This window comes from Podarcis raffonei, chromosome 1 (genome assembly GCF_027172205.1).
Source record: "Podarcis raffonei isolate rPodRaf1 chromosome 1, rPodRaf1.pri, whole genome shotgun sequence".
NCBI lineage: Eukaryota > Metazoa > Chordata > Lepidosauria > Squamata > Lacertidae > Podarcis > Podarcis raffonei.
The window spans coordinates 11195701-11222716 of NC_070602.1; the positions used below are offsets into that span (position 1 = coordinate 11195701).

At 44.1% G+C, this 27016-nt stretch overlaps 1 protein-coding gene across 4 annotated transcripts in view; it reads left to right on the forward strand.

Annotated features, from left to right (window-relative positions):
* BRF1 (BRF1 RNA polymerase III transcription initiation factor subunit) overlaps positions 1 to 27016 on the forward strand; it is a 199327-nt gene that overhangs the window by 147785 nt on the left and 24526 nt on the right. For all 4 annotated transcript variants that reach the window (XM_053407962.1, XM_053407882.1, XM_053408053.1 and 1 more), the window contains one exon: positions 2433 to 2689. In XM_053407962.1, coding sequence (XP_053263937.1) covers positions 2433 to 2689 — 257 coding nt within the window. The remainder of the gene's footprint in view (positions 1 to 2432; positions 2690 to 27016) is intronic.

The following is a 27016-nucleotide window of genomic DNA, read 5'->3' on the forward strand; positions in this document are numbered from 1 at the left end:
AAGAAGGCAATTCAAGAGTAAGCTAAATAGATAACGTTTGCAGAAATGCCAGTTGTCAAAAGTTAAAACCACAAAGTTATCCAAATTGTTTAAATTTTTAAAAAATCTATTTGGCGTTCAACGTTTTCAAGGAAACCAAGCCTTACCAGGAGCGCTTGAAGGAGCTGGGTGTGTATAGTCTGGAAAAGAGGAGACTGAGAGGAGATATAATAGCCATTTACAAATATCTCAAGGGCTGCCACATGGAAGAGGAAACAAGCTGTTTTCTCCTGCTCTGGAGGGTGGGACTCGAACCCATGGCTTCAAGTTGCAAGAAAGGAGATTCCGACCAAACATCAGAAAGACCTTTCTGACAGTAAGAGCTGTTCAGCAGTGGAAGAGTCTCCCTTGGAAGGTTGTGGACTCTCCTTCTTTTGAGGCTTTTAAGCAGAGGTTGGATGGCCATCTGTGATGGATGCTTTAGCTGAGATTCCTGCATTGCAGGGGGTTGGACTAGATGACCCTTGGGGGTGCCTTCCAACGCTGCAATTATAGAAGGTGTACTATAGGTAGCAGACATGTCTATATCGGCTAGCAATAAAATGATTTAGAAAAAACATTTTCAGTTGAATGGGACTTATTCCCAGGTAAATAAGGTACAGGATTGCAACCATTGTTTTCCTTTGCATGTAATGCCAGGAAGTCACCCAACAAATTCAACAGGCAGGAGCATTTAATATCGCTGCTTTCACACGCTGTGTGCAGTTGACCTGTTAAATGTTGTTCTATCAGATGCCGCTAATGCAGTTCAAAAAGGACCAGACAGGATTCATATGAATGGCAATTGATAGCAGGTTGTTGCTGTTGTTGTTGGGTGGGCCAGTTTCCATGTAATGAGCAAGCACTGCACTCGTGCCCTTTCCCTTTCCTCGCATGATCTGCTTTGATGAGCTGCTTCCCTGGAAACCACAGGTGGGCTATAGATGCTCGCTTCTTACTGCAAACCCAAGGCTGGACAAAGTATGCCCCTGGGAAAATAAATGAAATTGCTTTTGAGACAAGAAAGACATTACAGCTGAACGCATGAGGGGCCAATTCACACAACCAGTTAAAACTTTAGTAGCTCAGTTCAGCAGGTTCCCATGCATTATATACATGGGAAACCCTCCCTTTGTGTTTGGTATGGCTCAGTATACAGACTACTGAGCAGAGGAATACTGGAAGTTTGGGGCATATCCATGCAGTTCTGCAGGCATGTTGCTTCCAGTTTCTGCATTCCTTGTATGCATAGGTTTGAAAGGACTGGGGAAATTGAGGATATCACGTGTGCACCTGGTTCATTTATTACTTTCAGTGTATGGTGGCTGAGAAATCTGCAGCCAACTTTCTATAATGTGTAGCATGTTCCTGCATTTGTTGTTGTTTTTATTTTGATTATGTGCTTTGTGGTTTTGTATTTTGATTTTATTCTGTGAACCGACCTGAGACCTGCGAGTATAGGGCGGTATATAAATTCAATAAATAATAAAATAAAATAAAATAGAAAGTGCAGACCAGCCCTATGTGGGGGTTTGTTGTGACTCCATTTGACCCTGCACTTAGTGCATCCAGCCACAATCTGTGGCCAGAAATAAATGTCACAGTAGCCACAGAGGTTTTTCCCAATAGTGGTGATTCTGTATTGAATCCCCTCCTCTTTCCATAATGTGTAGTTATGGCATATTGTGCTTCCCTGTACCACCAGTGGTTATCATGAGTTAGGAAAGGGAACCTAGTGATGTGGTGACATGGGCTTCTTTTGCTACACATTGCAGAAAGAGGAGGGAGAGCTGGCATTTTAAAATTACTGTGTTGGAGATGATGTGTGCAATGTTTTACAAAGTGCAAGAGAACAAGTCCCTACCTCAAGGAGCTTATAGTCTTAACAGCAGGGTAGCAATCCTGTAATCGCCATCATATCTGGTTCTGGTCTCAGCCTAACTATTGGAACTCTCACCCATTTGCTTAATTATGGTCAAAAGGCAGGAAAAAATAATCTGGACCTCAAAACAGAGGTGCCTATCCATCAGCAGGACTGATGTAGCTTTAATTCACCTAAAAGATCATGCAATTTTCTGGCTTCACCTGGCATTCATGGCTTCGCATGGTGGAGAAAGTACATTCTTTTTGAAATATTTGCTAGTTCCCATATGTGGTGGGCGTTTTGATAGTTATTCAAACTAGCATTGCAACCCAGCGTCCTTAAGGGGCCAAAAATAATAGAGGATCTTCAATGAGCTCCACTATTCAGGATTTGGATCCTTTGCAGTGTGCCGATGCAACTGTGCCACCTATCAGTTCCTCTCTCAGCCAGCTGCCACCTGAGCGGTGATGATTAAACTGCAGCCCATTCTTCAGCCTCAGTAAAATTATTCCGATTGCCCCCTAAAATTGCTGTTTATGTTTTAATTAAGCCCAAGAAGTCTGCAAAGAAGCGGGAGCTGATCCAGGCCAGCACAGCGGGAGAGGCAATTGAAAAGATGTTGGAACAGAAGAAGATTTCAAGTAAAATTAATTATAACGTGTTAAGGGACCTCAACAGCAAAGGAGGTAGCTCACCAAAGAAAGATGATGACAGCACTGATGACAGCAGCAACACCAAGAAACTGTCAAGAAGAAAATCTCTGGCGGCTCGGAATGTGGCCAACTCCGTAAACAGTGTGGGGAAAAGGTACCACAATTCTTCATTTAAATCCTACTCTCTTCAGTGAACGGTGCATCTATAGATTGTTAACAGTTCTCTGACACTCAGGTAATGTTGGGGCTTTCACTTTTAGTTCAGCGTGTGGAGCCAGAATGAATCATCCTCCACAGGCCACATGTTGGCTTGGCAGCTTCATTGTGGCTTAATCACCATTACGTGAAGGCACCAGTCAGCCCTCAGTAACAAACTTTGCTTCTTAGAATTCTCTTATTCTTTTCTGTTCTTCCCTCCCCCCGCCCAAAGATCAGATTTTGTGTTAGCTGGCGTGAAAAGCTTGCTGAAGCCTTCCCTACCCCCACCCCATTTTTTCATGTTGATTTAAAAAAAATAATGGTTCTTGTCTTGCTGTGACAGCTTGCAGTAGCGTGATTTAGTTCTTTGTTTGAATTTTATTCCAAAATTTGGTCGCTAATTACTGCCTCGGATACAAAGCTTCCTAGAAAACATATATATATATCTGTAGGTTGCATATTCCTAAAATATGAGGGGGGAGGTCTATTGTCGAAGTGGGCACAATATTCAAATTTGGTTGCATCTTCTGCATTTAAAATATATGTGCCTATTCAGCTGTCTTAACTCCTCCTCGGGTCTCTGCTGTCTATAAAATGAATGTCGGAGTTTTGAGATGATTTTGTTTATAGCTATTTCTTCCTGGCCAGCTTATGCTTTAAAGAGGCCAAGTTAGTTGGCCCTGCAGCTTACCTTGGAGCATCTAGATGATGCCAGGTGATCTCCCAGAAGAACTTATTACCCCTGGTCAGGAATCTGTTGCAAGACATGCTTTCCCCGAGGCTGATGTCTTCCCATCTGCCTGTTTCCCCTCCTCATTAAAGCTCAGCTATGAGTGCCTTCCTCTTTGGGGCAGGGCTATTTCGTAAATGGATGCAAATGGGCAGCGCGATGCAAAGTGACAGCTATAGCTGCAGGGGAACAGAGGATACTGCTGGCGCGGGATTTGCACTGGCACTGGGCTTCCAGGGCTGCTTTGACACCTTCCAACTCCTGCGTAATGAGCTGTCAGCAGCTCGAAATAAACCCCATGCCCCACACAGCTGCGCTGCACATGAGAACGGGGCAGATGCAATTTAGCACCACCAGTGGCGACTGCCACGCTAGCTGTAAGGCTCAAATCTAGTTTGAGTTTTCAATAAGAATGGCTGTACTGGGCCAGCCCAATGGCTCTGCCAGCTCAGTATTCCGACTACCAAGAGGCATTTCACATAGTTGTGCAGACATCAAGATAATGATTATCTAATTAAACACCCACATCTGATAGTCAGAGGCTAGGTTGTCAAAGAGCCCGCTGGAAGTAAATCACACCGTTCAAAGTTGGAGTTAACTCTTTATTAGCCAAAACACGATACCCAGAGACTTGGCCTAATGAGCACAGCAACACATCCTTGGTCGGTCTGGCCCCATGAATTAGTTGCCGAGGCTGAAAGTCCCCTCCACTTCACAGCCGTCTATGTCCCCTCCTGTCCAGGGCTTTCCCCCAGCAATTGGGAACTGCGCCTGTGTGCAGCCTGCCGCTGCTCCGCCAGTTTCAGCTCAGTTCTAAGAGACAAGGGAGGAGGGGAGCTTATTGCAACAGGAGGGGGAGACACCCATGACTCTTCCCCAGCTGGACTCCTCTCTGCCTCTTGGCTTATGATGATGATAATAATAATAACAACAGTAATTTATTATTTATACCTCACCCATCTGGCTGGGCTTCCCCAGCCACTCGGGGCAGCTCCCAACAGAACACCAATAACAGTGATAAAAAAGCAACAACATCACACGTTAAAAACTTCCCTAAACTGCCTTCAGATGTTTCCTAAATGTTATATAATTACTCATCTCCTTTATATTTAATGGGAGGGCTTTCCACAGGGCGAGTGACACGTCCGAGAAGGCCCTCTGCCTGGTTCCCTGTAGCTTTTGCAGTGAGGGAACCGCCAGAAGGCCCTCGGAGCTGGACCTCAGTGTCCGGGCAGAACGATGGGGGTGGAGATGCTCCTTCAGGTATACTGGGCTTCCCTCCTCGTACTCTCCTGCTTCAGCTGCTGCCTCTGATTCTGGACGTCTCTCTGCCACAGACTCCCCCCACTCACTAAGCCCTGTTACCCCTCCAGCTTCTGACACCTCCTCTTCCCAGTCTTCTCTCTCTGACCCCTCGTCGTCGTCCCACCACCACTCCCCTGGCTTTGTGCCTTCTGCCCTTGGGGGTTCCCCAGCTGGTTCCTCCCACCATTCCTCTGCAGTACGTTTCCGAGCACAATTCAAAGTGTTGGTGCTGACCTTTAAAGCCCTAAATAGCCTCGGTCCAGTATATCTGAAGGAGCGTCCCCACCTTTATCGGTCTACCTGGACACTGAGGTCCAGTGCTGAGGGCCTTCTGGCGGTTCCCTCACTGTGAGAAGCCAAGTTACAGGGAACCAGGCAGAGGGCCTTCTTGGTAGCGGCACCTGCCCTGTGGAACGCCCTCCCACCAGATGTCAAAGAGAAGAACAACTACCAGACTTTTAGAAAACGTCTGAAGGCAGCCCTGTTTAGGGAAGCTTTTAATGTTTGATGCATTACTGTATTTTAATATTTTGTTGGAAGCCGCCCAGAGTGGCTGGGGAAGCCCAGCCAGATGGGTGGGGTATAAATTATTATTATTATTATTATTATTATTATTATTATTATTATTATTATTTATCCAACCAGTCCGTGACATATATCTGAAAATGGAGGCTTTGCATCTGGCTAGTAGCTGTGGCTACTCATACACCCCCATCTATTTATCAAATCCCTTAAAAAAAAAGCAATTTCTGAGATTGCTATCAGTTCAGTATATTCAATATCCATAAATGTAGGTAGCCTGACTCCCCCCTTTGCTATTCTTGTTTTAGTGTGTGTTTATTACAAGTTCCAATGCCCGCAGTGCTGACTGATGGCAACTGAGCTGCTGGGTGTTTCCTTCAAATCCGAATTTACTGTTGTGGCATTTGCCATTTCATACTCAGAATCTCTCGCCTAGGCTTGTTCTTGACGCTCTTGGAGCCTTGTTCTCTCCTGCATCCCATATGCGAACACGGAGATAATTCGAGGTGGCAAATCTTTGTGTTCTGCTCAGGCGCTGCAGTCTTTGACTTCCGTATGCCTTTGTTTGAGAGCCGCAGGTGTCTTCTCCATATAACTTTTCTCTGTAAGGCTTACAATGATCATGGGTCAGCTGAAGAAATACTCTAAAGGTTGTTGTGCTTTTTGGTTACAACATATGACTGCAAAGAGGTGAAACGAAGGCAGGGAGCAAAGAGGAGATTGCATTACTTGAAGAAATAGACATTGACTGGCTTGTTCATTGTGGCATCATGGAACACACAGATAATAATGGTGTTATTTTTTATTATTTATATTATTTATATTATTTATAGACACTCGCCACACAAAGATATCCAAATGATTTCTTCTTGTGTGTTATTCTGTTTCTGGTTAGCAGCTGTTTTACAGGGTTAACGCCTTAAGAAGTGTGCATGCACACGAAAGCTCATACCAATAACAAACGTAGTTGGTCTCTAAGGTGCTACTGGACGGAATTTTTTTTATTTTGTTTCCCTTCTTAGATTGTTGGGAGTTAGGCTATAGTAGGGTTGACACATAACCAGATTCACCCGGTGGACTTAGTGTCCCTTTCTAGCGTCCCCCCAAAAAGCTCAACAACTTTTTGGGCGATTTTCCCACCAAAAAACTCAACAGCTTTTGTGTCTGGATTTTTACCTCTTGAAATATGGTGACCCTAAGGTAAAAGGACCCCTGGACAGTTAAGTCCAGTCAAAGGTGACTATGGGGTTGCAGCGCTCATCTCGCTTTCAGGCCGAGGGAGTCGGCATTTGTCCACAGACAGCTTTCCGGGTCATGTGGCCAACATAACTAAACCGCTTCTGGCGCAACGGGACACCATGTCAGAAACCAGAGCGCATGGAAACGCTGCTTACCTTCCTGCTGCAGCGGTACCTATTTATCTACTTGCACTGGTATGCTTTTGAACAGCTAGGTTGGCAGGAGCTGAGACAGAGCAATGGGAGCTCACCCCGTCGCAGGGATTCGAACCACTGATCTTCTGATCGGCAAGCCCAAGAGGCTCAGTGGTTTAGACCACAGCACCACCCGCCACCCTAAAGGTAAAGGTAAAGGGACCCCTGACCATTAGGTCCAGTCGTGGCCGACTCTGGGGTTGCAGCGCTCATCTCGCTTTATTGGCCGAGGGAGCCGGCATACAGCTTCCGGGTCATGTGGCCAGCATGACTAAGCCGCTTCTGGCGAATCAGAGCAGCGCATGGAAACACCGTTTACCTTCCCGCTGGAGCGGTACCTATTTATCTACTTGCACTTTGATGTGCTTTCGAACTGCTAGGTTGGCAGGAGCAGGGACCAAGCAACAGGAGCTCACCCCGTCACGGGGATTTGAACCGCTGACCTTCTGATCGGCAAGTCCTAGGCTCTGTGGTTTAACTCACAGCGCCACCCGCGCCCCACCCACCACCCTAGGCTGTAGCTAAATGCTAGTGCAGATTTGTGTGAAAGGTCCCAGATTCATTTTCCAGCATTACCAGTGGGAAGGATGGCTGGAAAAGACTTCTGGCTGAGACTCGGCATAGCCATAGCCAGCCAGGAGTGGCTAAATGGACCAATGGCCTGACTCAGCTTCATAAGGTAGCTGCACACGGTCAGAAGGCATGGATGTGCATACAAGTGTAGAAATTTGCATTCAAAATCTAGAATATCATATTTTAAGAACTTGGCAAGTGTATAGTTTATTTTGATTTTTCTCAGGATTAAAGATTTACAGTAGACCTTTTGAATTTTCTTCCATTACTCTAAATGCAGTACATCATATGGCATGCATAAATTCATTTGTTCATCGTTATTCTTGGGTGTAATGCATAAATTCCTTTGTTCACATTTCTTCCTCCGAGGTGTTAGCGGATAAATGCATTTTTCCTCAGCAATACAATAATCACAGTAATTTATGTGCAATTAAGAACAAAACGTGCTACACATCTCATTTGACAACGAAGCCCCTCGTGTTTCTCCATCTAGAAGTCGTGAGCACAGATCTTACTAGCCATTTAATTTGCAGTGATTAATAATCTCCTTGGTTTTATCTTCAGAGATAGCTTAAATGTTTTAGTAATATTTTATCTGACAGGAGCAGAGGTTTGCCTAATAAGCAACTGCAGAGGGATACTTTTTACCCAATATTTCAGTTCGTGCAAGTTAAGCCTTCAAGGTCGAGTTGTGACATCTTAACCACAAAAAAAGTGCTGGGGTCTGATGGAGGCTGACTGCAAGCTGCAGTTTGAAAACTGAGAACTAGGCTCAGAAATGTGCACTTGCCTCCTTCTGAGGAATGTGAAGGCTTGGAGGGGAGCGGGGAATGATGGGGAGTCCACCCTTATTTACCCCCAAAGCCCCTGTTTTCTGAATTTTTTGAAATTCGTTTTGGATTATGACATGTTTTCTTTTAGAACAAAGCATTTAAGGCAAGAGGTTTCCGAGCACAATTCAGAGTGTTGGTGCTGACCTTTAAAGCCCTGAACGGCCTCGGTCCAGTATACCTGAAGGAGCGTCTCCACCCCCATCGTTCTGCCCAGACACTGAGGTCCTCCTCCAAGAGTCTCCTGCTGGTTCCCTCCCTGCAAGAAGCAAAGTTACAGGGAACCAGGCAGAGGGCCTTCTCGGTAGTGGCACCCGCCCTGTGGAACACCCTCCCAGTTAAATGTCAAGAAAATAAACAACTATCTGAGTTTTAGAAGACATCTGAAGGCAACCCTGTTTAGGGAAGTTTTTAATGTTTGATGCTGTATTGTGTTTTTAATATTGGGTTGCGAGCTGCCCAGAGTGGCTGCGGAAACCCTGCTAGATGGGTGGGGTATAAATAATAATTTATTTATCTATCCATCCATCCATCCATCCCCCCCCTCAATTTTTTTCTAGGAAATGTGTGTGAATGTAAGAGTTTTATATAAGGCAATGTACAGTATCAGATCATTACAATTCCTGTACTTTGAGGACAAGCAATCTTGAGTATTATGCTGGGAGGGCAACTCCCAAATGCCGAGAAAGGTACGCCTCTCCCTCTTTAAGGGCACTGTCATTGTCCTCGTGAACTGTCAAAGCCAAAAGGATGCTTGCTGCAAGCCGCCTAGAGTGGCTGAGAAAACCCAGCCAGATGGGTGGGGTGGTAAACATAATAATCATAATCATAATCATAATTTCAGTGCAGCAGCCTGCTTGGAAGGTGTTTGTTCCCTTTCTAGGGGCAGCTGATTACAGTGGTACCTTGGGTTAAGAACTTAATTCGTTCTGGAGGTCCGTTCTTAACCTGAAACTGTTCTTAACCTGAGGTACTTTAGCTAATGGGGCCTCCCGCTGCCGCCGCACCACCGGAGCACAATTTCTGTTCTCACCCTGAAGCAAAGTTCTTAACCCGAGGTACTATTTCTGGGTTAGCGGAGTCTGTAACCTGAAGCGTCTGTAACCTGAAGTGTCTGTAACCCGAGGTACCACTGTACTAATTTGAAAATGTTTTGTGGGACTTCAGTTACAGTATACCATTTAAAAAACCAATGGAAGACCTATCTTTTAATTCCAGGGCATCAAGCGTGCCACTACTGTATTTTCAAATGCTAATTACATTACGGTGTGATTTGTTGTATTACAAACTGCATGCAATTATCTGTTGTTGTTGTTGTTTGTGTGTTTTAAAAGAGCAAACAGGAAGAGATAGCTTTTAAGCAGATCACCAGAGCAATACTTAATACGATCATCAACTGTGGGGCTAATGAAAAAGTTTGCATATTTTTCGGGGGGAGGCTCAGTTTTATGTAAATTTGTTTTAATTACATTTTTCACTGTATGTAATTTGAAGCTGCCTAATAGGAAAAAGGTCAGATCTAATTTTCACATGGAAAATGCTTTCTCTTAAGTGTCCTCTATCAACAAATCATAGTTAAATTTGGGTGGAATGCTTTTTCTTTTTTTTGGCTTACAGTAAGCTAACATTATATCTGTCAAGCTTCAACATGGTTTCTTCCTAATGTCTTATCACTATTGTAAAGCAGGAGCCTAAGTTTATACCACTAATCTTTCTCAGTATGTGGGTTTGTGGTATTGTTGTTTTTAAATCTGCTTTAGTCATGGCTAAATGAAAACTTGCTCCAGTCTTACTTCTGTACCTGGATTATTCTGTGCCAGGAGGAAGACAGAGCTGTGTCCAGAGAAACATCTAGTTGCATGTTGTACTTGCTTGAACTGAAATCTTATTATATTTATTGTGGAGGAAAATCTGTTGCACCTGGCAAATGTTGGATCTGAACTACCTTTCAAGTCACTACATTTTAAAATGTGAAGGCTCCCTGTTTCCTGGTACTTAAAACTGGCAATGATATACAAGGAAACAGGCAGTATTATAAAAAGAATAAATATGTCGGGTTAATCTTGTCCCTCTGTCTCTTCCTGCCTCTTCCCCTATACACACTCACACTCAAACATGAATGTCTTCAAGACTGAAATCATGTTAGTGGTGGTTATGAAATGCCTCCAGGGGTTTTTGGGGGAAAGATTTTATTTTGAAATGAATTTTAACCTCAGACGTACCCTGAAATTATTCTTAAAAGGCTGTTTTGAGGAGGCAAACCTGTGTCTCCATCTTCAAGACTTGTATTACAGGCTTACATATATATCTCCAGGCAGCACAAAGTGGAAATCACTGTTCTTTGCAACCCTTGGGGCGGGAGATGGCTTGTGTTTGCTGCAACATTTGGGGGTGTGTGTGTGTCATGTTTAGAGGGGCTGTAGCCTTCTGGAATAATGCCCTGCCCTTTAAAGTAATGCAGTTTTGTTTTTTGTTTTTAAACATCCTGGAAACTGTACACCAAGACTTTAGATGAAAGAAAGGGCTATGTTCCATTGTGAGTCATTCACATTCTGAAGTCTCCACAGGTTCTTTGGTCTATACTAATTTGCCATTTTTATTTTGTGGTTTTGTTATACTGCTATGTTGTTGTTTTTTAAGGTCATTATAGTTCTGTAGACTCAAAGTTCAGGGTACAGATTTGAGAAAAACATGCTATTGGCATGTGAATGAGTACCCCTGTCTTGGTAGTTCAGTCAGTAGAGCATGAGACTCTTAATCTCACAGTTGTGGGTTCAAGACCCATGTTGGGCAAAAGTTTCCTGCATTGCAGGGGGTTGGACTAAATGAGCCTGGTAAAGGTAAAGGTAAAGGGACCCCTGACCATTAGGTCCAGTCGCGGACAACTCTGGGGTTGCGGCACTCATCTCGCTTTATCGGCCGAGGGAGCTGGCGTACAGCTTCCGGGTCATGTGGCCAGCTTGACTAAGCTGCTTCTGGCGAACCAGAGCAGCACGTGGAAACGCCGTTTACCTTCCCGCTGGAGCGGTACCTATTTATCTACTTGCACTTTGACGTGTTTTTGAACTGCTAGGTTGTCAGGAGCTGGGGCAGAGCGATGGGAGCTCACCCCATCGCAGGGATTCGAACCGCCAACCTTCTGATCGGCAAGTCCTAGGCTCTGTGGTTTAACCCACAGCGCCACCCGCGTCCCTTAATGAGCCTTGTAGTCCCTTCCAATTCTATAATTCTAAGGTATTTATTACTTTTCTCTTCTACCTTTCCTCTAAGGCGTGCTGCCCCATTCTGGTGTCCACCACAGGCTTTACACCAAATGCCCAAGCAGCACAGCTGTAGTTGTAATCTTCAATATCTGGATGACACAAGGTTGGGGAAGACTTCTGGCATGACTTTCTGCTGGCACACACAATTCTAAACACACAAACACACACACACACCACTCTTCTCTTCACAACACTCTGGAAGAATAGTGATCACTGAAATACCCTATTGGCCCCAGATCATCCAGTAAATTTCATTGATCAGTGGGAAAGAAAAACCCTGGTTTCACGGGGCCTAATTCAACAATACAGCACAGTGGCCCTGCACAGGCTTAACACCCAGGTACCAACAGTCAAACAGAACTGGAAAAAACAGACCACACTCCCCCCCCAACCCCCCCATGCTCTCAGGCTTTGAGTGATTTTCAATGCAAACCTGTTCATACCTACTCAGAAGTAACCTGCACTGAGTTCAGTAGGACTTGTTGTTGTTGTTTAGTCATTTAGTCGTGTCCGACTCTTCGTGACCCCATAGACCAGAGCACGCCAGGCACTCCTGTCTTCCACTGCCTCCCGCAGTTTGTTCAGACTCATGTTTGTAGCTTCGAAGACACTATCCAACCATCTCGTCCTCTGTCGTCCCCTTCTCCTTGTGCCCTCCATCTTTCCCAACATCAGGGTCTTTTCCAGGGAGTCTTCTCTTCTCATGAGGTGGCCAAAGTATTGGAGCCTCAGCTTCACGATCTGTCCTTCCAGTGAGCGCTCAGGGCTGATTTCCTTCAGAATGGAGAGGTTTGATCTTCTTGCAGTCCATGGGACTCTCAAGAGTCTCCTCCAGCACCATAATTCAAAAGCATCAATTCTTCGGTGATCAGCCTTCTTTATGGTCCAGCTCTCACTTCCATACATCACTACTGGGAAAACCATAGCTTTAACTGTACGGACCTTGCCGTGGCGAAGGGGCTTGAATAACTCAGAGAAGCTATGAACTATGCTGAGCAGGGCACCCAAGATGGACAGGTCATAGTGGAGAGTTTTGACCAAATGTGATCCACCTGGAGGAGGAACATGCAAGCCACTCCAGTATCCCTGCCAAGGAAACTCCATGGACATAGTCAGTAGGACTTACTGCTAGGCAAGTGTAGAGAGAGGTTGCAGCTGTAGCTTTGGGGCAGCTGCCAAAAATGCCCCTCTCTCTGCTCTTCCCATTTGAACATGATGTTTCCTTGCACCATTAAGAAAGTCTTCATGGCCTGTACTAATGGTCCATGATGGGCAAATGGTAAGGAGACTGATTGTAAATCTAAATTACACAGGGCTTCAGCTTCGTAAGGTATTATAGGTTAAAATCAGCATCTCTAATTTTTCTCAGAAGATTATAGATTTTGGTTCCCAGAGTGGTTCTACATTTTCAGAACATAAGAACTATGCCTATCTCCCAGACAATCTTCCTTTGCTTAATTATCCGACAAGGTACTTTTCGGCTATATTGATTAGCAAAAATCCTATACAAGAACAGTATTTATGGTAAAAGTGTGTGTCTCATTACTTTCACAGGCCATTTTCAACTTCGTAGCAAATGCATGGGGGTTAAAAGCTATTTGTCTTTGTTTTTAACTTAGAATCTTATTGGCTGCAATACAGTTTTAGAAGTGAAGTTCTAACCAGCAAAATAAATGATGCGAGTTACCCTGCATGGCGCAATTGGTCTGACATTCTGTTTTAGTTATAGGAAAGAAATTGATGCAAAACCAGAGTTTTAGAAAACATTCCATTTTGGTGCAGAAAACTCCATTACCTCATTTAATTGAAGCTGTTGGGTGGGCACACAGATAATCATCATGTTTGTTGATGCGATAGTTGATCAAAAGAACTGGAAACCTGCTTTTTTTCTGGGTGTGGACTATATTGGCCATTTTACTGTAGTTTGTTGGAAATAAATACTGTGGGTTGAATTCAGATTTTCCAGAATATACTGTGTTGGGAAGAACCACTCTGCCTTTTTCTAACATCAAGCTAGTTTCAAACACAAAAGGCAGAGTTTATTATTAATGGCCAAATCTTTTGCATTTTTGGCTATTCAACTATTCTAGTGTTCTACTTTGAGGTGTGGTTCTTAGGTTGTTTAGAACTATTTAGATGGTATAACTTATAGATACTGGCTTACTTTAAAAAGAGAGAGAGGGTATATGCCACAGAAAGAACTGCAAACTGTGCTAGATGCCAATATCCAGCCTATCGATAATACAACTATGAATCTTTATTTTTGTAGATTAATCCTTTGAATCTTCCCACTGCAAAATTATGGGCAAAATTGAATTCATTCCCTGTGATAAACCAAGGAGGGACCATCCCAGTGCTGTAGGCCCAAGGATGAAAGCCGTTAACAGCATTTATTTGATATTTAGTATTATATTTCTATCCCACCTTTATTCCAAGGAGCTCAAGGTGTCATGCACAGTTCTCCCTCTTCCCCCATTAGTCCCACAACAACCCTGTGAGGTAGCTTATTTATTTATTCATAAAAATATTTACATACTGCTATGTCATTAAAAATATATCAAAGCAGTTTACAGTAATTAAAAAACCCATACAGTCGTACCTTGGTTTTCGAACAAAATGCGTTCCAGAAGTTCGTTCGACTTCTGAAATGTTCTGAAACCAAGGCGTGGCTTCCGATTGGCTGTAGGAGCGTCCTGCAGCCAATCGGAAGCTGCACCAGACGTTCAGCTTCCGAGGCAAAGTTCGCAAATCAGAACACCTACTTCCGGGTTTGCGATGTTAGAGCTCCAAGTTGTTTGTGAACTAAGCTGTTCGAAAACCAAGGCACGACTGTATAAGAAAAACTGTAAGGAAAGATGCATTCCTAATTGCCTGCATAGGCCTGGCAGAATTGAAGTCTTCTGCAGGCATTTAAAAGTTGGCACAGAAGGAGCTTGCTGAATCTTTGTTGGCAGAGTATTCCCCAGAACTGGGCTGATGGCACTAAGGTTGGTTTCTTGTTGTTGTCATTGAATGAGCCTCACCAACTCGAGGAACGAGCAACGGTGCTCCTACAGATGATATCCATGATCAGGCCGGGATATAATAAGGGTTCAAGTGATCCCTGAGGTGCCTTGGACCTCAGTTGTTCAGGCTTTGCAAATTAATGCAAGGATCTTGAACCTGGCTCCGTAGTAGATGGGCAGCCAGTGCAGCTGTTCCAGCAGTGGTGTCAAATTCTAGGCCGAGAGATTGTCACTGACCCCAAGCCACCCATCGAACTTCATGGCTGAATGAGGCTTTCATCCCTGGTCGGTCCTCAAGTTAACGCTTAGTTGCCTTATTGCAGCTCTCAGAGATAGTTCCACTGACTCTGACGAATGTCCTTGAACGAAGTTAATGCATGCCCTTCCTTGCTCACAGCTGAAGTTGACAAGGAACTGATCCATTAAAGCCTCTAGCAGTGTTGCAATCTGGCTAATACTGTTGGATATTGCTATTTTGAACAAGGAAGAAGAATAGTCCCTAGCAAAGACGGACAGTGGATGGGAAATTAAATTCAGGGTTTCTAGCTGGAAATAAATTTAAAGTCATGATTTTTTAATGTCAGAATTGGGTAAGCAGCAGGGTGAGCCAGGACTGCAGCTGACTGGACATGACTGGAGTGTCATTTCCCCCACAAAGAGAAAACAGGGAAATAGAGGAGTTTGGGGAGAATAAAGTTAAGTTGACGGCCCCCTTTCCCTTGCCTTCTATAATCAAGGGCATGTTCTTGCCAGAGATGCCATTTTTGAGTGTAGGGAGGGACACAGAAGTTTTAATCTGGGTGGCAGATATTTAGGACAACTTCAGTAGCTGAGGAAAGATGTCTTTCCTTCTTGGGGGATTTCCCATTTAACCTTGAGCCCCCACATTTCTGCCAGCCCCAGGCAGCCCTGCTAGTCCTGCCTCTTGGGTTGGCTGGTAATAATCTTTGCTCCTGGCATTTTTTAGGAGAGATCTCTCTCTGGGTTCACAGGTCTCGCCAGCAGCTTTTCAGTTGTCATTTCGGAATGCGAAGACTATTGTAGAATGGAAGGATTTTCACAACATGTTTTTTACTTATGAATTGCATCAATAAGTAGGTTATCTTTTAAAAGCAACGGCAACTCAAAAGATGATTTGTATAAGTTGCGGGTCTCAGATGCTCGACTCCCTAAGCAAAATCATGGAGCTACAGCTAAATTACACAGCAGTCCACACAGACACACACCCCTCCCAAGTCATATATTAAATTTGTATAGTATTGGCGATTAGTATGCAGGTATGGCCTCCTCATCACATTTGCTTCTAAGTAACCAAAGACAGTATGTCACAACAATGGAAGCTTATTGATGACACAGTAGTTTATGATTGATTAAAAGTGGCATATTTATCTTGCCTTCAACTCTTTCCATTAGCGCCCTTATTGACTGTTTGGCAGAGGGAATATTAGCTGTTGTGATAGGGTAGGCATTTTTTGTTATCGCTGTTATGGTTAACCTTACTATACAGGCATGTCCAACTCCCAAGAGACTGTGATCTACTCACATTATAAAAATACTGGCCATGATCTACTCATTGTTATTTACAGGCAAAGTTGTTGGGCTTTTTTTAGCGGAGGCAAAGTTGTTGAGCTTTTTCGGGGGGAGCCAAAGCTTTTTCGGGGGGGGGATCTACTGCAATCTACCACAAACGTCCAGTGATCTACTGGTAGATCACGATCTACCTGTTGGACATGCCTGGATTAAAACAATGGCACATCTTGGGAACACTTTTGCCAAAGACTATAGGCGTGAGTGGGTGGAAAACAAGAGAGGAAAGGGAGGAGACAACAACCTGGAAGGAAAAAGCTTGGAGATGCTGAACGTATTACTGTGCCACCTTTTTAGTATGCTGTCTTTTCCCCGAGCAACAACTCCAGCAAGAATTTTTGTCTTGGTACTTGCTTTTTTGGCTGAGTGGTGGTAGTTGTCCACCAAGTACGAGCCTGGGGCAGGGCTGAGCCTACCATTAGGCAGAGTGAGTTGCAGATTCTGGGGTGTGGTGGGGGACAGTGGCTATCCCTGACAGTCCTTCTGAGCCCCCCTCCCCCCAAAAAAGCATTCTCTCCATTGGAGGGCAGAGCTATGTGCACTAACTACACGACCAGCTCTGTGCTCCCCGAACTAGCTTTCTCTTCTCAGGTTTGGTGGCAGATGCTATCTCTAAAATTCAATAGCCAGTCCAGTTGACTTGCGTCTGTGGAATTGGGGAAGAGACATTTCTCCTTTGTCTCAGGCAGTTAAAGGTCTAGCCCCTAGCCTAGGAACTGCTTCTCTACTGCAAGGCGGGGGTGAGAAAACTTGCAAGGGTGGGGCAGCAGTAGGTGCTTTTCCCTACAGGTCCCCTCTCCGTAGTACTTTTGTCCAACTTAACTCATCAAATGTGTATCAGAAACGTGGCTGCAAATTGTGTGCTCCATTTTGCTGCTATGCAGCAGAAAAGTGGCAGCTCAGATTCCCAGGCAGCCTGTTTGTGCTACTAAATGGCACGCTCTTCCGTTGTCTCCCAAGACAGCTGGATGCCTACCTGCTTGTACACCAGGATCTTTCCTGCGCACATGGCCATAATATATCCATTGCACCGAACCCATTCAAAACAGTGATTGCAAAATCCAACTAGGCATGAGATTTCCATTCATTAACTGGCAGCAATAAATACTGATGTGAGAGAAGCACATCCTTGGCTTTCAAAGAACGCTGCAGGCATGTAGGGGAGCTTCTGCTGACGACGGCGAGGGTTACATTTCCGTCTGATCCACAGCAGCTGTTCGTGCCCAGCATCCTCTAATGAATAATAGTGTATCTGGACTGCCTTTGGTAAACAGCTTGATGCAAGCTTTTTGACTTCAGTGCTCCACACCACAGATTATTGTACTGATAAAAGGCCATCTAGAATAAAAAAAATCAAAAATAATTCTAAAGATGGGCTTTTCATTTCTGCCATTTGGGGTCACATCCTCTGCAAACATTTGCAGTATTTGATCACCACAATGTGTTTTTAAGGAGTTGAGGACAATGACAGCACCAAGATGCCAAATTCCCTTGAAAACCGGAGCTGAATGTGTATCCCTTACGCTATTTCTCTCTCTCTCAAATGTTCATGCTGATAATAGTTGTTTGAACTCTGGTCTTAAACCCAACATTTAGAAGTAACATTTAGAAACTGCCCATTAAAAACTCCACTTTCCCATGTTATGTGCCTTGCTACAGGTTAATGTTATGGTATATAAAGCCCACATTATCAGAGTTCATCATGACTAGGGCCCAGTCAAATGATGGTGCAGAAGATCTGTGTTCACAATGGTACATCTGATGTCTGTATGTTTTTCCCCATGGGAAGACATTTAGCAAACTCCTGTGGAGGAGAAGAGTTTAAGCTCATTCCCCCAGTACTATGGTTCTGATTTGGCGGAGAGGGGCCCTGTTAATTTTAAAAAGGTTAAATCTCACTGTAAAGGTCCCAGACTTTGCATATCTGGTCTTAACAGTCTCTTACTTTGTCCCTCTTCACAGGTGTTATCACACAGACTGGTAACCTATTTAGAGTGAAATCTGGAGAAGCCTTAATGGTGGTTGTTGTTTTTTAACAGATTGCCTCCTATAATGACAAATCCTCCCGCTGTCTCTTTCCACCCCCATCCCTCTTGAATCAATAAGTGTTAATTGAAGTCCTATGCATGCCTGCACGTAAGTGAAAATGCTTTAGGAGACTAGGAAGCTGTTTTATAATTGGTCGGGCTATTTGTGCATCCAGGCCACTGTTGACCAAGGGGCTCCATGGCCATAGGGCAAGAAACATCTTTCATAAGCAACACATGGGCTTTTTGCTAAGTCAGGTGATTGCTCCATCCGTCTTTTCCATCATTTGCTACCTGATCCTTTTCTGATGGAAATGTCAGGTACTGAAAATGGTACCATCTGCATGCAAACTGTATGCTCTACCAGTTAGCTGTGGTGATTTCTACCTCAAAATCTGTGGTTCCTCCCCCGTGTTATTTTCTGTCCCTGAGCTACGGCTTGCCCTTGGATTTATTTTCTTTGCCAGTTGGATCAAAATGTTTGTTAAAAGTTGGATTCGCAGGCAGCGAAGAACTACTTCGTTCCTAATGGATCTCCTACTCACAGCATTTTCTCTGTTGTAACAAGGGGGTTTCTGGCACCTGCTTGCATAGCCTTGCTGTTTTTAGATGCCTGACCAGACTTACGCTCAACACCTTCTCAGAGTAGGTTTCTAGAAGGCTTCCAATTGTCTGCTTGACCGCCATCTGTTCCCATGGCAGTAGCTACCTTTTTAATACCTACAAAAACAGGTCACAGGAGATGCGAAAAAGCATGAAAATCTGGTGATACTTGCAGATCAGCACTATGTTTTTGCACCACCTTCCTGTCTTTCTTGAGGAAAGTCTTCTGCTAGAGAATGGTGATTGGTTTCTCCATTTTTTAATTTTTTTGCTTAACAGCAGCACTGATTTGCAGGGCTGCTGAGGGGGCAGGAACTCATGCAGATGGGCCCTGATGCTAGCTGGCACCATCTGTGAGAGCAACTCAGATGCCATTGGATCCCGGTTCAGTCTTGCCCCTTCCTCCTGCTTTTGAGTCAATCCACTGGCAGGGATACTGCCCACAGGCCTTCTCCCCTCTCAAATATTTGGGGGACCAGCAAGAGGCCAGCTGAGCCAACCAAAGTGGGCAGAGGGTACCAAGGTATGGATCACTGGAGGTGCCACAGTAACTGAATAGAGTCCAGGTGGCTTCTCGGTAGTGGCGCCCGCCCTGTGGAATGCCCTCTCATCAGATGTCAAGGAAATCACCACCATCATTTTATTTGTATGACGCCTTTCCATAGTTAAAACAATACTCAAGGCGGCTTAGAAGACAAGATTTACATAATGACCAACATAACAAAAGTCATAAGTAATAAATAAAACACATCAAAAGGTACACAACCAAATGGAAAACAATTTCCACATAAATCCTAAAATCTAAAACTAAAAATACAACATTAATATCAATAACTATTTAAAATTGATAAAAACAATATTAAAAAAGAGCCCTCTCTGTTGAGCAGCAGCAGCCCTTTATGGAGCCTGTCAACTATCTCACTTTTATAAGACATCTGAAGGCAACCCTGTTTAGGGAAGTTTTTAATGTTTGATGTTTTATTGTGTTTTTAATATTCTGTTGGGAGCCGCCCAGAGTGGCTGGGGGAAACCCAGCCAGATGGGTGGGGTATCAATAATAACTTATTATTATTATTATTGCTAGGACGGATTTGCTTCAGGTACTGAGACAGCAATAATCTTTCCTTTTAACAGCAGCAGCAGCAACAACAAATTCTGTGAATGCTGCCTTTGTAGAGGAGAATTGTCTCTTGCCCTTTGCTGAGCCCTGTTTCTGATGGCTGACCCTTTTTTCTATTTCCCCCAGTAAATTGGTCAACTAAAATATATCATCTCAACCTTCATCGCCCTTCATGCCTCTTCCTTCCTGTCTTTTTTTCAGGCCACCTTTCTTGCAGCCAACACAAATTGAAAGTAAGACTCAGATTCACTGGCACTTATTTATTTTGCTTTTATAAAAAAATTAACATCTTAAGCGCTGCTTAATGTATTTTTTTTTTTAAAAACGCTCTAAAGCAGTGTACATTAAAAGAATAAAAAATACAATATTTGATACAGTTCAGATCTAAAGGAAATTCACTAATTATGCGGAAAGTGTGCTTATGTGAAATTTTAAGAGCCAAATATGTAGTATAATCATCATCGCCATCACAAATATATGCAAAATGCACCAAATATCGCAGACAATAGAAATTTTTTTCTCACATAATCAGATGAAGGCCATTATCAGTTATTCAAAATTCATGTTCTTGGTTGCAGTGACGCTTAGCGTTTCATGCGTTCAAAGTGCTACACATAAATTCTAGTATTTACAGTAACCAAGTAAGGTAGGTTAGAATTATTATCTCATGTGGAGTGGGGGGCTAAAGCAAAGAAAAAGCAGCTTCTGTGAAACAGCCCAGTGAGTTCATGACAAAAAAGGGAGATTCCTCATAACAACAACAACAACAATTTATTATTTATACCCCGCCCATCTGGCTGAGTTTCCCCAGCCACTCTGGGCAGTTCCCAATCAAGTATTAAAAACAATACAGCGTTAAATATTAAAAACTTCCCTGAACAGGGCTGCCTTCAGATGTCTTTTAAAGATAGGATAGCTACTTATTTCCTTCACATCTGAAGGGAGGCTGTTCCACAGGGTGGGTGCCACTACCGAGAAGGCCCTCTGTCTGGTTCCCTGTAACCTCACTTCTCGCAATGAGGGAACCACCAGAAGGCCCTCGGCACTGGATCTCAGTGTCCGGGCTGAACGATGGGGGTGGAGACGCTCCTTCAGGTATACAGGACCGAGGCCGTCTAGGGCTCTAAAGGTCAGCACCAACACTTTGAATTGTGCTCGGAAACTCTCTAGGACTAGGTCATCCTTCACTAAGGTAGTGCCTTCCATGTCTTTTGGACTACAACTCCCATTAGCCCTAACTGGTATGGACATTATAATTAATGGGAGTTGTAATCTAAAACATTGGAAGGGTGCCACCTTGGCGAAGGCTGCTCTGGGTGATTCCATTATTTCATTACAATGCCTTTCCCTCATAATGTAGGATCTGGAGAGAGTATTTGCAGTGGGTCACTAAAGATAAAGGACCCCTGGATGGTTAAGTCCAGTCAAAGGCGACTGGGGTGCAACATTCAGGGAGCCAGCGTTTGTCCACAGATAGCTTTCTGGGTCATGTGGCCAGCATGACTGAACCACTACGGGCGCAACGGAACACCGTGACAGAAGCCAAAGCACACGGAAATGCCATTTACCTTCCTGCCACAGTGGTACCTGTTTATCTACCTGCACTGGTGTGCTTTCGAACTGCTAGGTTGGCAGAAGCTGGGACAGAGCAACAGGAGCCCAGCCCATCACAGGGATTCGAACCACCAACCTTCTGATCAGCAAGCCCAAGACGCTCAGTGGTTCAGACCACAGCACCACCCGCTTCCTAGTGGGTCACTTAACCCGCTATTTCCTTAACCCTTCTCCTACCCACCACTTCTCCCTGCAAATTTGCATTGATTTTAAATATTTTAAACTCATCCTTTATTACAGTGTGGTACCAGGCCCAAGGTACAGTAATCTAAATGAAAGCCAAGAAACACAATCATAAAACGGAAGAGGGGAAGGATGAGCAGATAAAAACCACAACAGATGCAGCAATAGCAATAAAATTTGTGCTTCCCTGCAATTTTCAAGTTTTTTTTCAGTGACACCCCAGAGCCAAAAGTGAGCCTTGCCAGAGAGACACCCATAGATCCTACCCTAAGCGCTGCCCTTGCATTCCTCGTGATCTGTGCAAATGTGGAGCTGGGATCACGCTTTTGCCAAGGTAATGTCTATTTTGGCTCTCTTGTCTCCATAGACAGAGAATCTCAAAGCTGTCTCTTCTCTGCCTCTCTTACACACACACACACCCTCTCAAGCCTGCAAATAATTCAGACTGCTCCAAGTCATTAAATTTCCCGACGGGTGAAGTGTGCTTCGGATTTTGATCACCGCTCTATGATACCCTGAGAGTGATTTTTGTGTATGGAAGGTGTGCCTGGGGCACAATGTAGGACTTTGTCAGAGAGACAGAGGTGGAAAAACCTCCAGAACAGCACTCCTAATTGTGTGCCTCCCCTGTTCCCACACTCTTTGTAATGTTTTTATTATATCTGACACCACCAAGGAGTTAGGAGGATCATGTATAACTTGATTATGGATTAAACTTTCCTGCGTTTTTATAAGAAAAGAAAAGATGGATTGTGGGGGTGGGGTGGAGGAGAAGCTTCCCTGGATCCTTCATTTACTCTGATCATCCAAAGAGAAGTAAAATTGTTTTTACTGGCTCTTTTCCCTTTTTAATTCCTTAAGTGCTATCAAATTTATTTCAGTTAGAAACTTATACATAGCCAGACCATTGTTCGCTCTAGCTCAATATTGTCTTCACAGTGGCTCTCCAGGGTTTCAGACAGGACATTCCATCCCTACCTGCAGATGTTGGGGATTGAATCACTGGCAGATGCTCTGTCAGTGAAGTACGGATCTTTCCCAGAATTTTCTGGTTCTCCTCCTTGTTCTCCTTCTCTGCCTCCTTCTGCAGCAACTCACATTCATCTTTGGATACACACCTCTTCAAGTTCTCTGCATCATGTTCTGTTGTTTGCTTTTTGCAGTCACATAAGCCCTGCTGTTAGCATGAAATTCTCCACCCATCACGTAGGTGGTCGTCCCTTGGTCTTTTGAAATTGTAGAGTCTCCATACCCGCACTCCTTATTCCATGATGGGCCTGAATCACTGCTTGCCACATGTCCTGCAGATGTCCATTTTGACTCTGTGGCCTTTCCCACTACAGCTGTAACTTTCGATCTCTGTTGTATCCAATTATTTTTTCCATCTTCCATTGATATTGCTAACATTGCACATTCTGTGGCATGTTATGTTATTCTAAGGCTGTTCATGTCTCTCTTGTGTTATTGTCCAGTTCTCCGCTCCATAAGACATCAAAGGTAATATGCACGTTTTGAACACTTTCGCTTTCAAGTCTAAGGGAATATTTTTCATTATCAAGCTGAGTTTTCCAAAGACTGCCCATGATGATTATGATTTAATTAAATTTCTATACCGCCTTTCATTTGAAGATCACAGGGTGGTTTACAATATAAAAACACAAAAATACATACCATAATAACAGACAAAAGCAATATGCCCAACACACAGTGTAAAAGGCCACTGGCAAAGAGAACCATTTTTGTCTGCCACCTAACAATATGTAATCAAGGCAGCAGACAAGCATTACTGGGGAGAGCATTCCACAAGTGGGGAGCTACAGCAGAAAAGGCCTGTTCCCCTGGAGAGCCAGTGTGGTGTAGTGGTTAAGAGCAGTAGACTCGTAATCTGGTGAACCGGGTTCGCTTCCCTGCTCCTCCACATGCAGCTGCTGGGTGACCTTGGGCTAGTCACACTTCTCTGAAGTCTCTCAGCCTCACTCACCTCACAGAGTGTTTGTTGTGGGGGAGGAAGGGAAAGGAGAATGTTAGCCGCTTTGAGACTCCTTAAAGGGAGTGAAAGGCGGGATATCAAATCCAAACAACAACTCTTCTTCTTCTTCTTCTTCTTCTTCTTCTTCTTCTTCTTCTTCTTCTTCTTCCTGTTGATACCCTCCAGACCGCTCGTGGAGGAGACACATGAAGAAGAGTCTCCAATGATGTTTGCAGGGAGGGTCTGGGTCCCCCTCCCCACTCCTCAAGCTTGTCCTGATGCTGCACCTAGTATCCTGGTGGGCAAAGCTTGGTGAGACCAACTCCACCCTGCACACCCAATCAGGTTTCAGTGGCAAGATCAACCTCCACATCCATAATCAGATCATGGATGTGGGAGGTCTTACTCAAAGCCGACCTGGCATTCAGCTACAGCAGCCATAAACCGGAGGGCTGGCTTGGTAGGAGAACCATAATTCCCAAGTTGGGTGTGGGGCTGGCCCACGGCACAGCCACTAACTACCTTTGCCCTGTCTCCCTTACCTGTTATACAATTATTTTATTCTCCTCCTTATTTCTGCTGGCTTCCATGCTGATACTTCCTAGTTCAAATGGCAGTCCGGGGCTATTAGGGATGGCACTGGCCAAAGAGGGATGAACTCTCCATGGCACTTGTTAAATCTTCCTTTAGGTGAATCAGGCTTTCAGTTTAGCACTGCACTTCTGGCTCAGATGTGGACACAGTAGTGTTTGGCTATGATCTTATAGGATTATCACTTTACCCGGCATCACAGTCTGTTGCAGAACTTGCTCTGTTGGATAGTAATTTGCTGGCGAGCAGCTTTTTCAGTGGAGGAAGGGAAGGGTGGGGTTTTGCCCTCCAGGGCCATCAGTGCTTTTTAGGCTAGGCTATTGCTAATTGTTGGGACATCGGAGTCATTTTAGCTTGAAGCTATAAGTGACCATCAGAGGAGTTCGTTGTTTAAAAGCAACAACACCATGTTTGTTCAGTTTTATAACTGTGCAAAGAGTTCAGGTTTCAGGACATACGACTGTGTACACATATTGTGCGGAGAAGTAAATTTTAAACTAACCAGAACAAAGAGAGAACTATAAATTGACTCAAACAATTTGTAGCCCATGCATTTTGAGTAGAATTTAGAGAAATACATAAATATATGCTATAATGCTCTATAAGGGACCTATAAACATCCTCCTCCATTCTGATTGGAACAAATCATGACACGCACCCAGTATGTACTTACAGGAAGAGTTAATATCTAAAATTTCCAGGCTCTTCAAGGAATCGGGTATTCTCTTGGCCTTACTGTTGGATCTGCCTGGGCCACAATCTGATGCTGCAGTGCTGATCTTGCATAAAAATCAAGAAACTTTTCAATGTAAGGGGTGGTCTGTTTTGGTTGAGTAAAATCTCCAAAAGGGCAGTAGTACCTTAGATACTAGTTGGTGTAATCTCACCACGACGGTGGTGTTCAAATATCTGCCTAGTCCCTGAGAGATGAAGATCCCGTGGTTAAGAGTGGACTTCAAACCATTTGTCTTGTGCCAAGGAAGAAACATTCAGAAGCTGAACAGATAATTAACACCAGCTGCCTCTTTCATCCTGTGATCTTCATCTCAGAAGAAGAAGAAGAAGAAGAAGAGGAGTTTGGATTTGATATCCCGCCTTTCACTCCCCTTCAGGAGTCTCAAAGCGGCTAACATTCTCCTTTCCCTTCCTCCCCCACAACAAACACTCTGTGAGGTGTGTGAGGCTGAGAGACTTCAAAGAAGTGTGACTGGCCCAAGGTCACCCAGCAGCTGCAGGTGGAGGAGCGGAGATGCGAACCCTGTTCACCAGATTATGAGTCCACCGCTCTTAACCACCACACCACACTGGCTCTCCAAGAAGAGGGAGGATGAGAGCGGAGCTGGCCGCTGGTCCCCCACACGTGGTACATTGCTTGGATTGTTCTTAATTCTACAGTGAATTGTTGTTTTGTATTTTATTTTATTGCTTTGCTTTGATGTTATTTTAATGTGAGCCTGTATATAATGTGAGCCTGTGGCACAATGGGCCAGTGCATCTGGCTCTTAACTAGAAGGTTGGTGGTTTGAGCAGGATGGCTGTGGGCAGGATTCCTGCATTTTAGGGGTTGGACTAGATGACCCTCAGGGTCCCTTCTAACCCTACGATTCTATGAAATATTTTAAACAAAAAAATAGTTTGTATTTTGCCATCAAAACTATGGAGGCTAGGGGGCCTGATTCCCCCCTCCGTTTGGCTGGACAAGGGAGCACGACTGGTGCAAAACTCGCTGTGTGTAAAAGTTGCTGTACAACTGAAAGTGCATCAAACACCCCATTAACTGACTTTTTTTTTTTTAGTCTTTCAAAGCTTTGTAGGAAGCAGCTTACCTAATTGCAAATGTTGCACTAAGTTTAGTAAGAAGCCGAATCTATCAATACATTTTCTATGCTCAGTAGAATGCGGCATATTCCAAGGGACCTTAATGGTGCTGCAGTTGTTGGCGCTTTGTTTGGTTCGTGTTCTCTATAAAGGCAAATTGTCAAATGTATTAATAGCAACCTTTGAAGTTGGGACTCCAGCCCTGGCTTAATCATCTATTTATGTGCAACAGGAATCCTTCTGGTCTGAACAGGGATGGGTGTATTGAAAGCATGTACAAAAGTGGCCTCCCAATTAGGCTGTTTGCCTCTCTCTCTTTTTGAAGTAAGTACCATCATCTGGGAATATTAGCTTTCTTTATTGTCTTCGGCGCAGTTTTTGTTTTACTTGAGTGTTCCTTGGCTTCATGTTCGGAATAAAAAATGCAGCAGGGTATCTTTATTGATCTTACAGTATAGCTCGATACGTCGAAGCAGCTTAACCGCCCTGGGAATCTTGCTGGCTTTTGCCGGGTGCATATTTGAGGGGAAAACAACAACTCAGAAGTTAGCATAAGTACTATGAGATTCAAAAGGAATCGGAAGGTTTTTCTTGAGGCATTTAGCATTTTTGTTACAGCTTATATCAAGGTCTCTAAAAGGCTTCCTCACAACTTTGACAAACTTTTTGTCAAGCTGTTGACACTGCCCAAGAAGAAACAAGGCTTAGAAAATAAACAAACTGTGGCAGACATGGTGCTTAACCATGGTTAGTGCTAACCACGGTTGTTCCCCCTTAATCATGGTTAGGATCCTAGACCTGGTTCACAAAGCCTAACCACGGCTTAGCACAGACATGTGAACATGTGGCAGAGGTGTGAACCTCAGGTCTGGGGCCCCGTATGTTGTCCAACATGTCTGTCTATCTGGCCCTCAAGACATCCACACACCCTCCCCTCTCCACAAGTTATACCACTCCCTAGGAGGCAAATTATGTTCAGTTTTGGATGACACACTAAGCCCAAACCATAGTGTAACCTATCTCAGTAACAAAGCGACTGCAATCTCCTTTCTGGGAGCCTGCGTATCCACACTAAGCTATGATCAGGCGTAGTGGTGTGTACAAACTGGA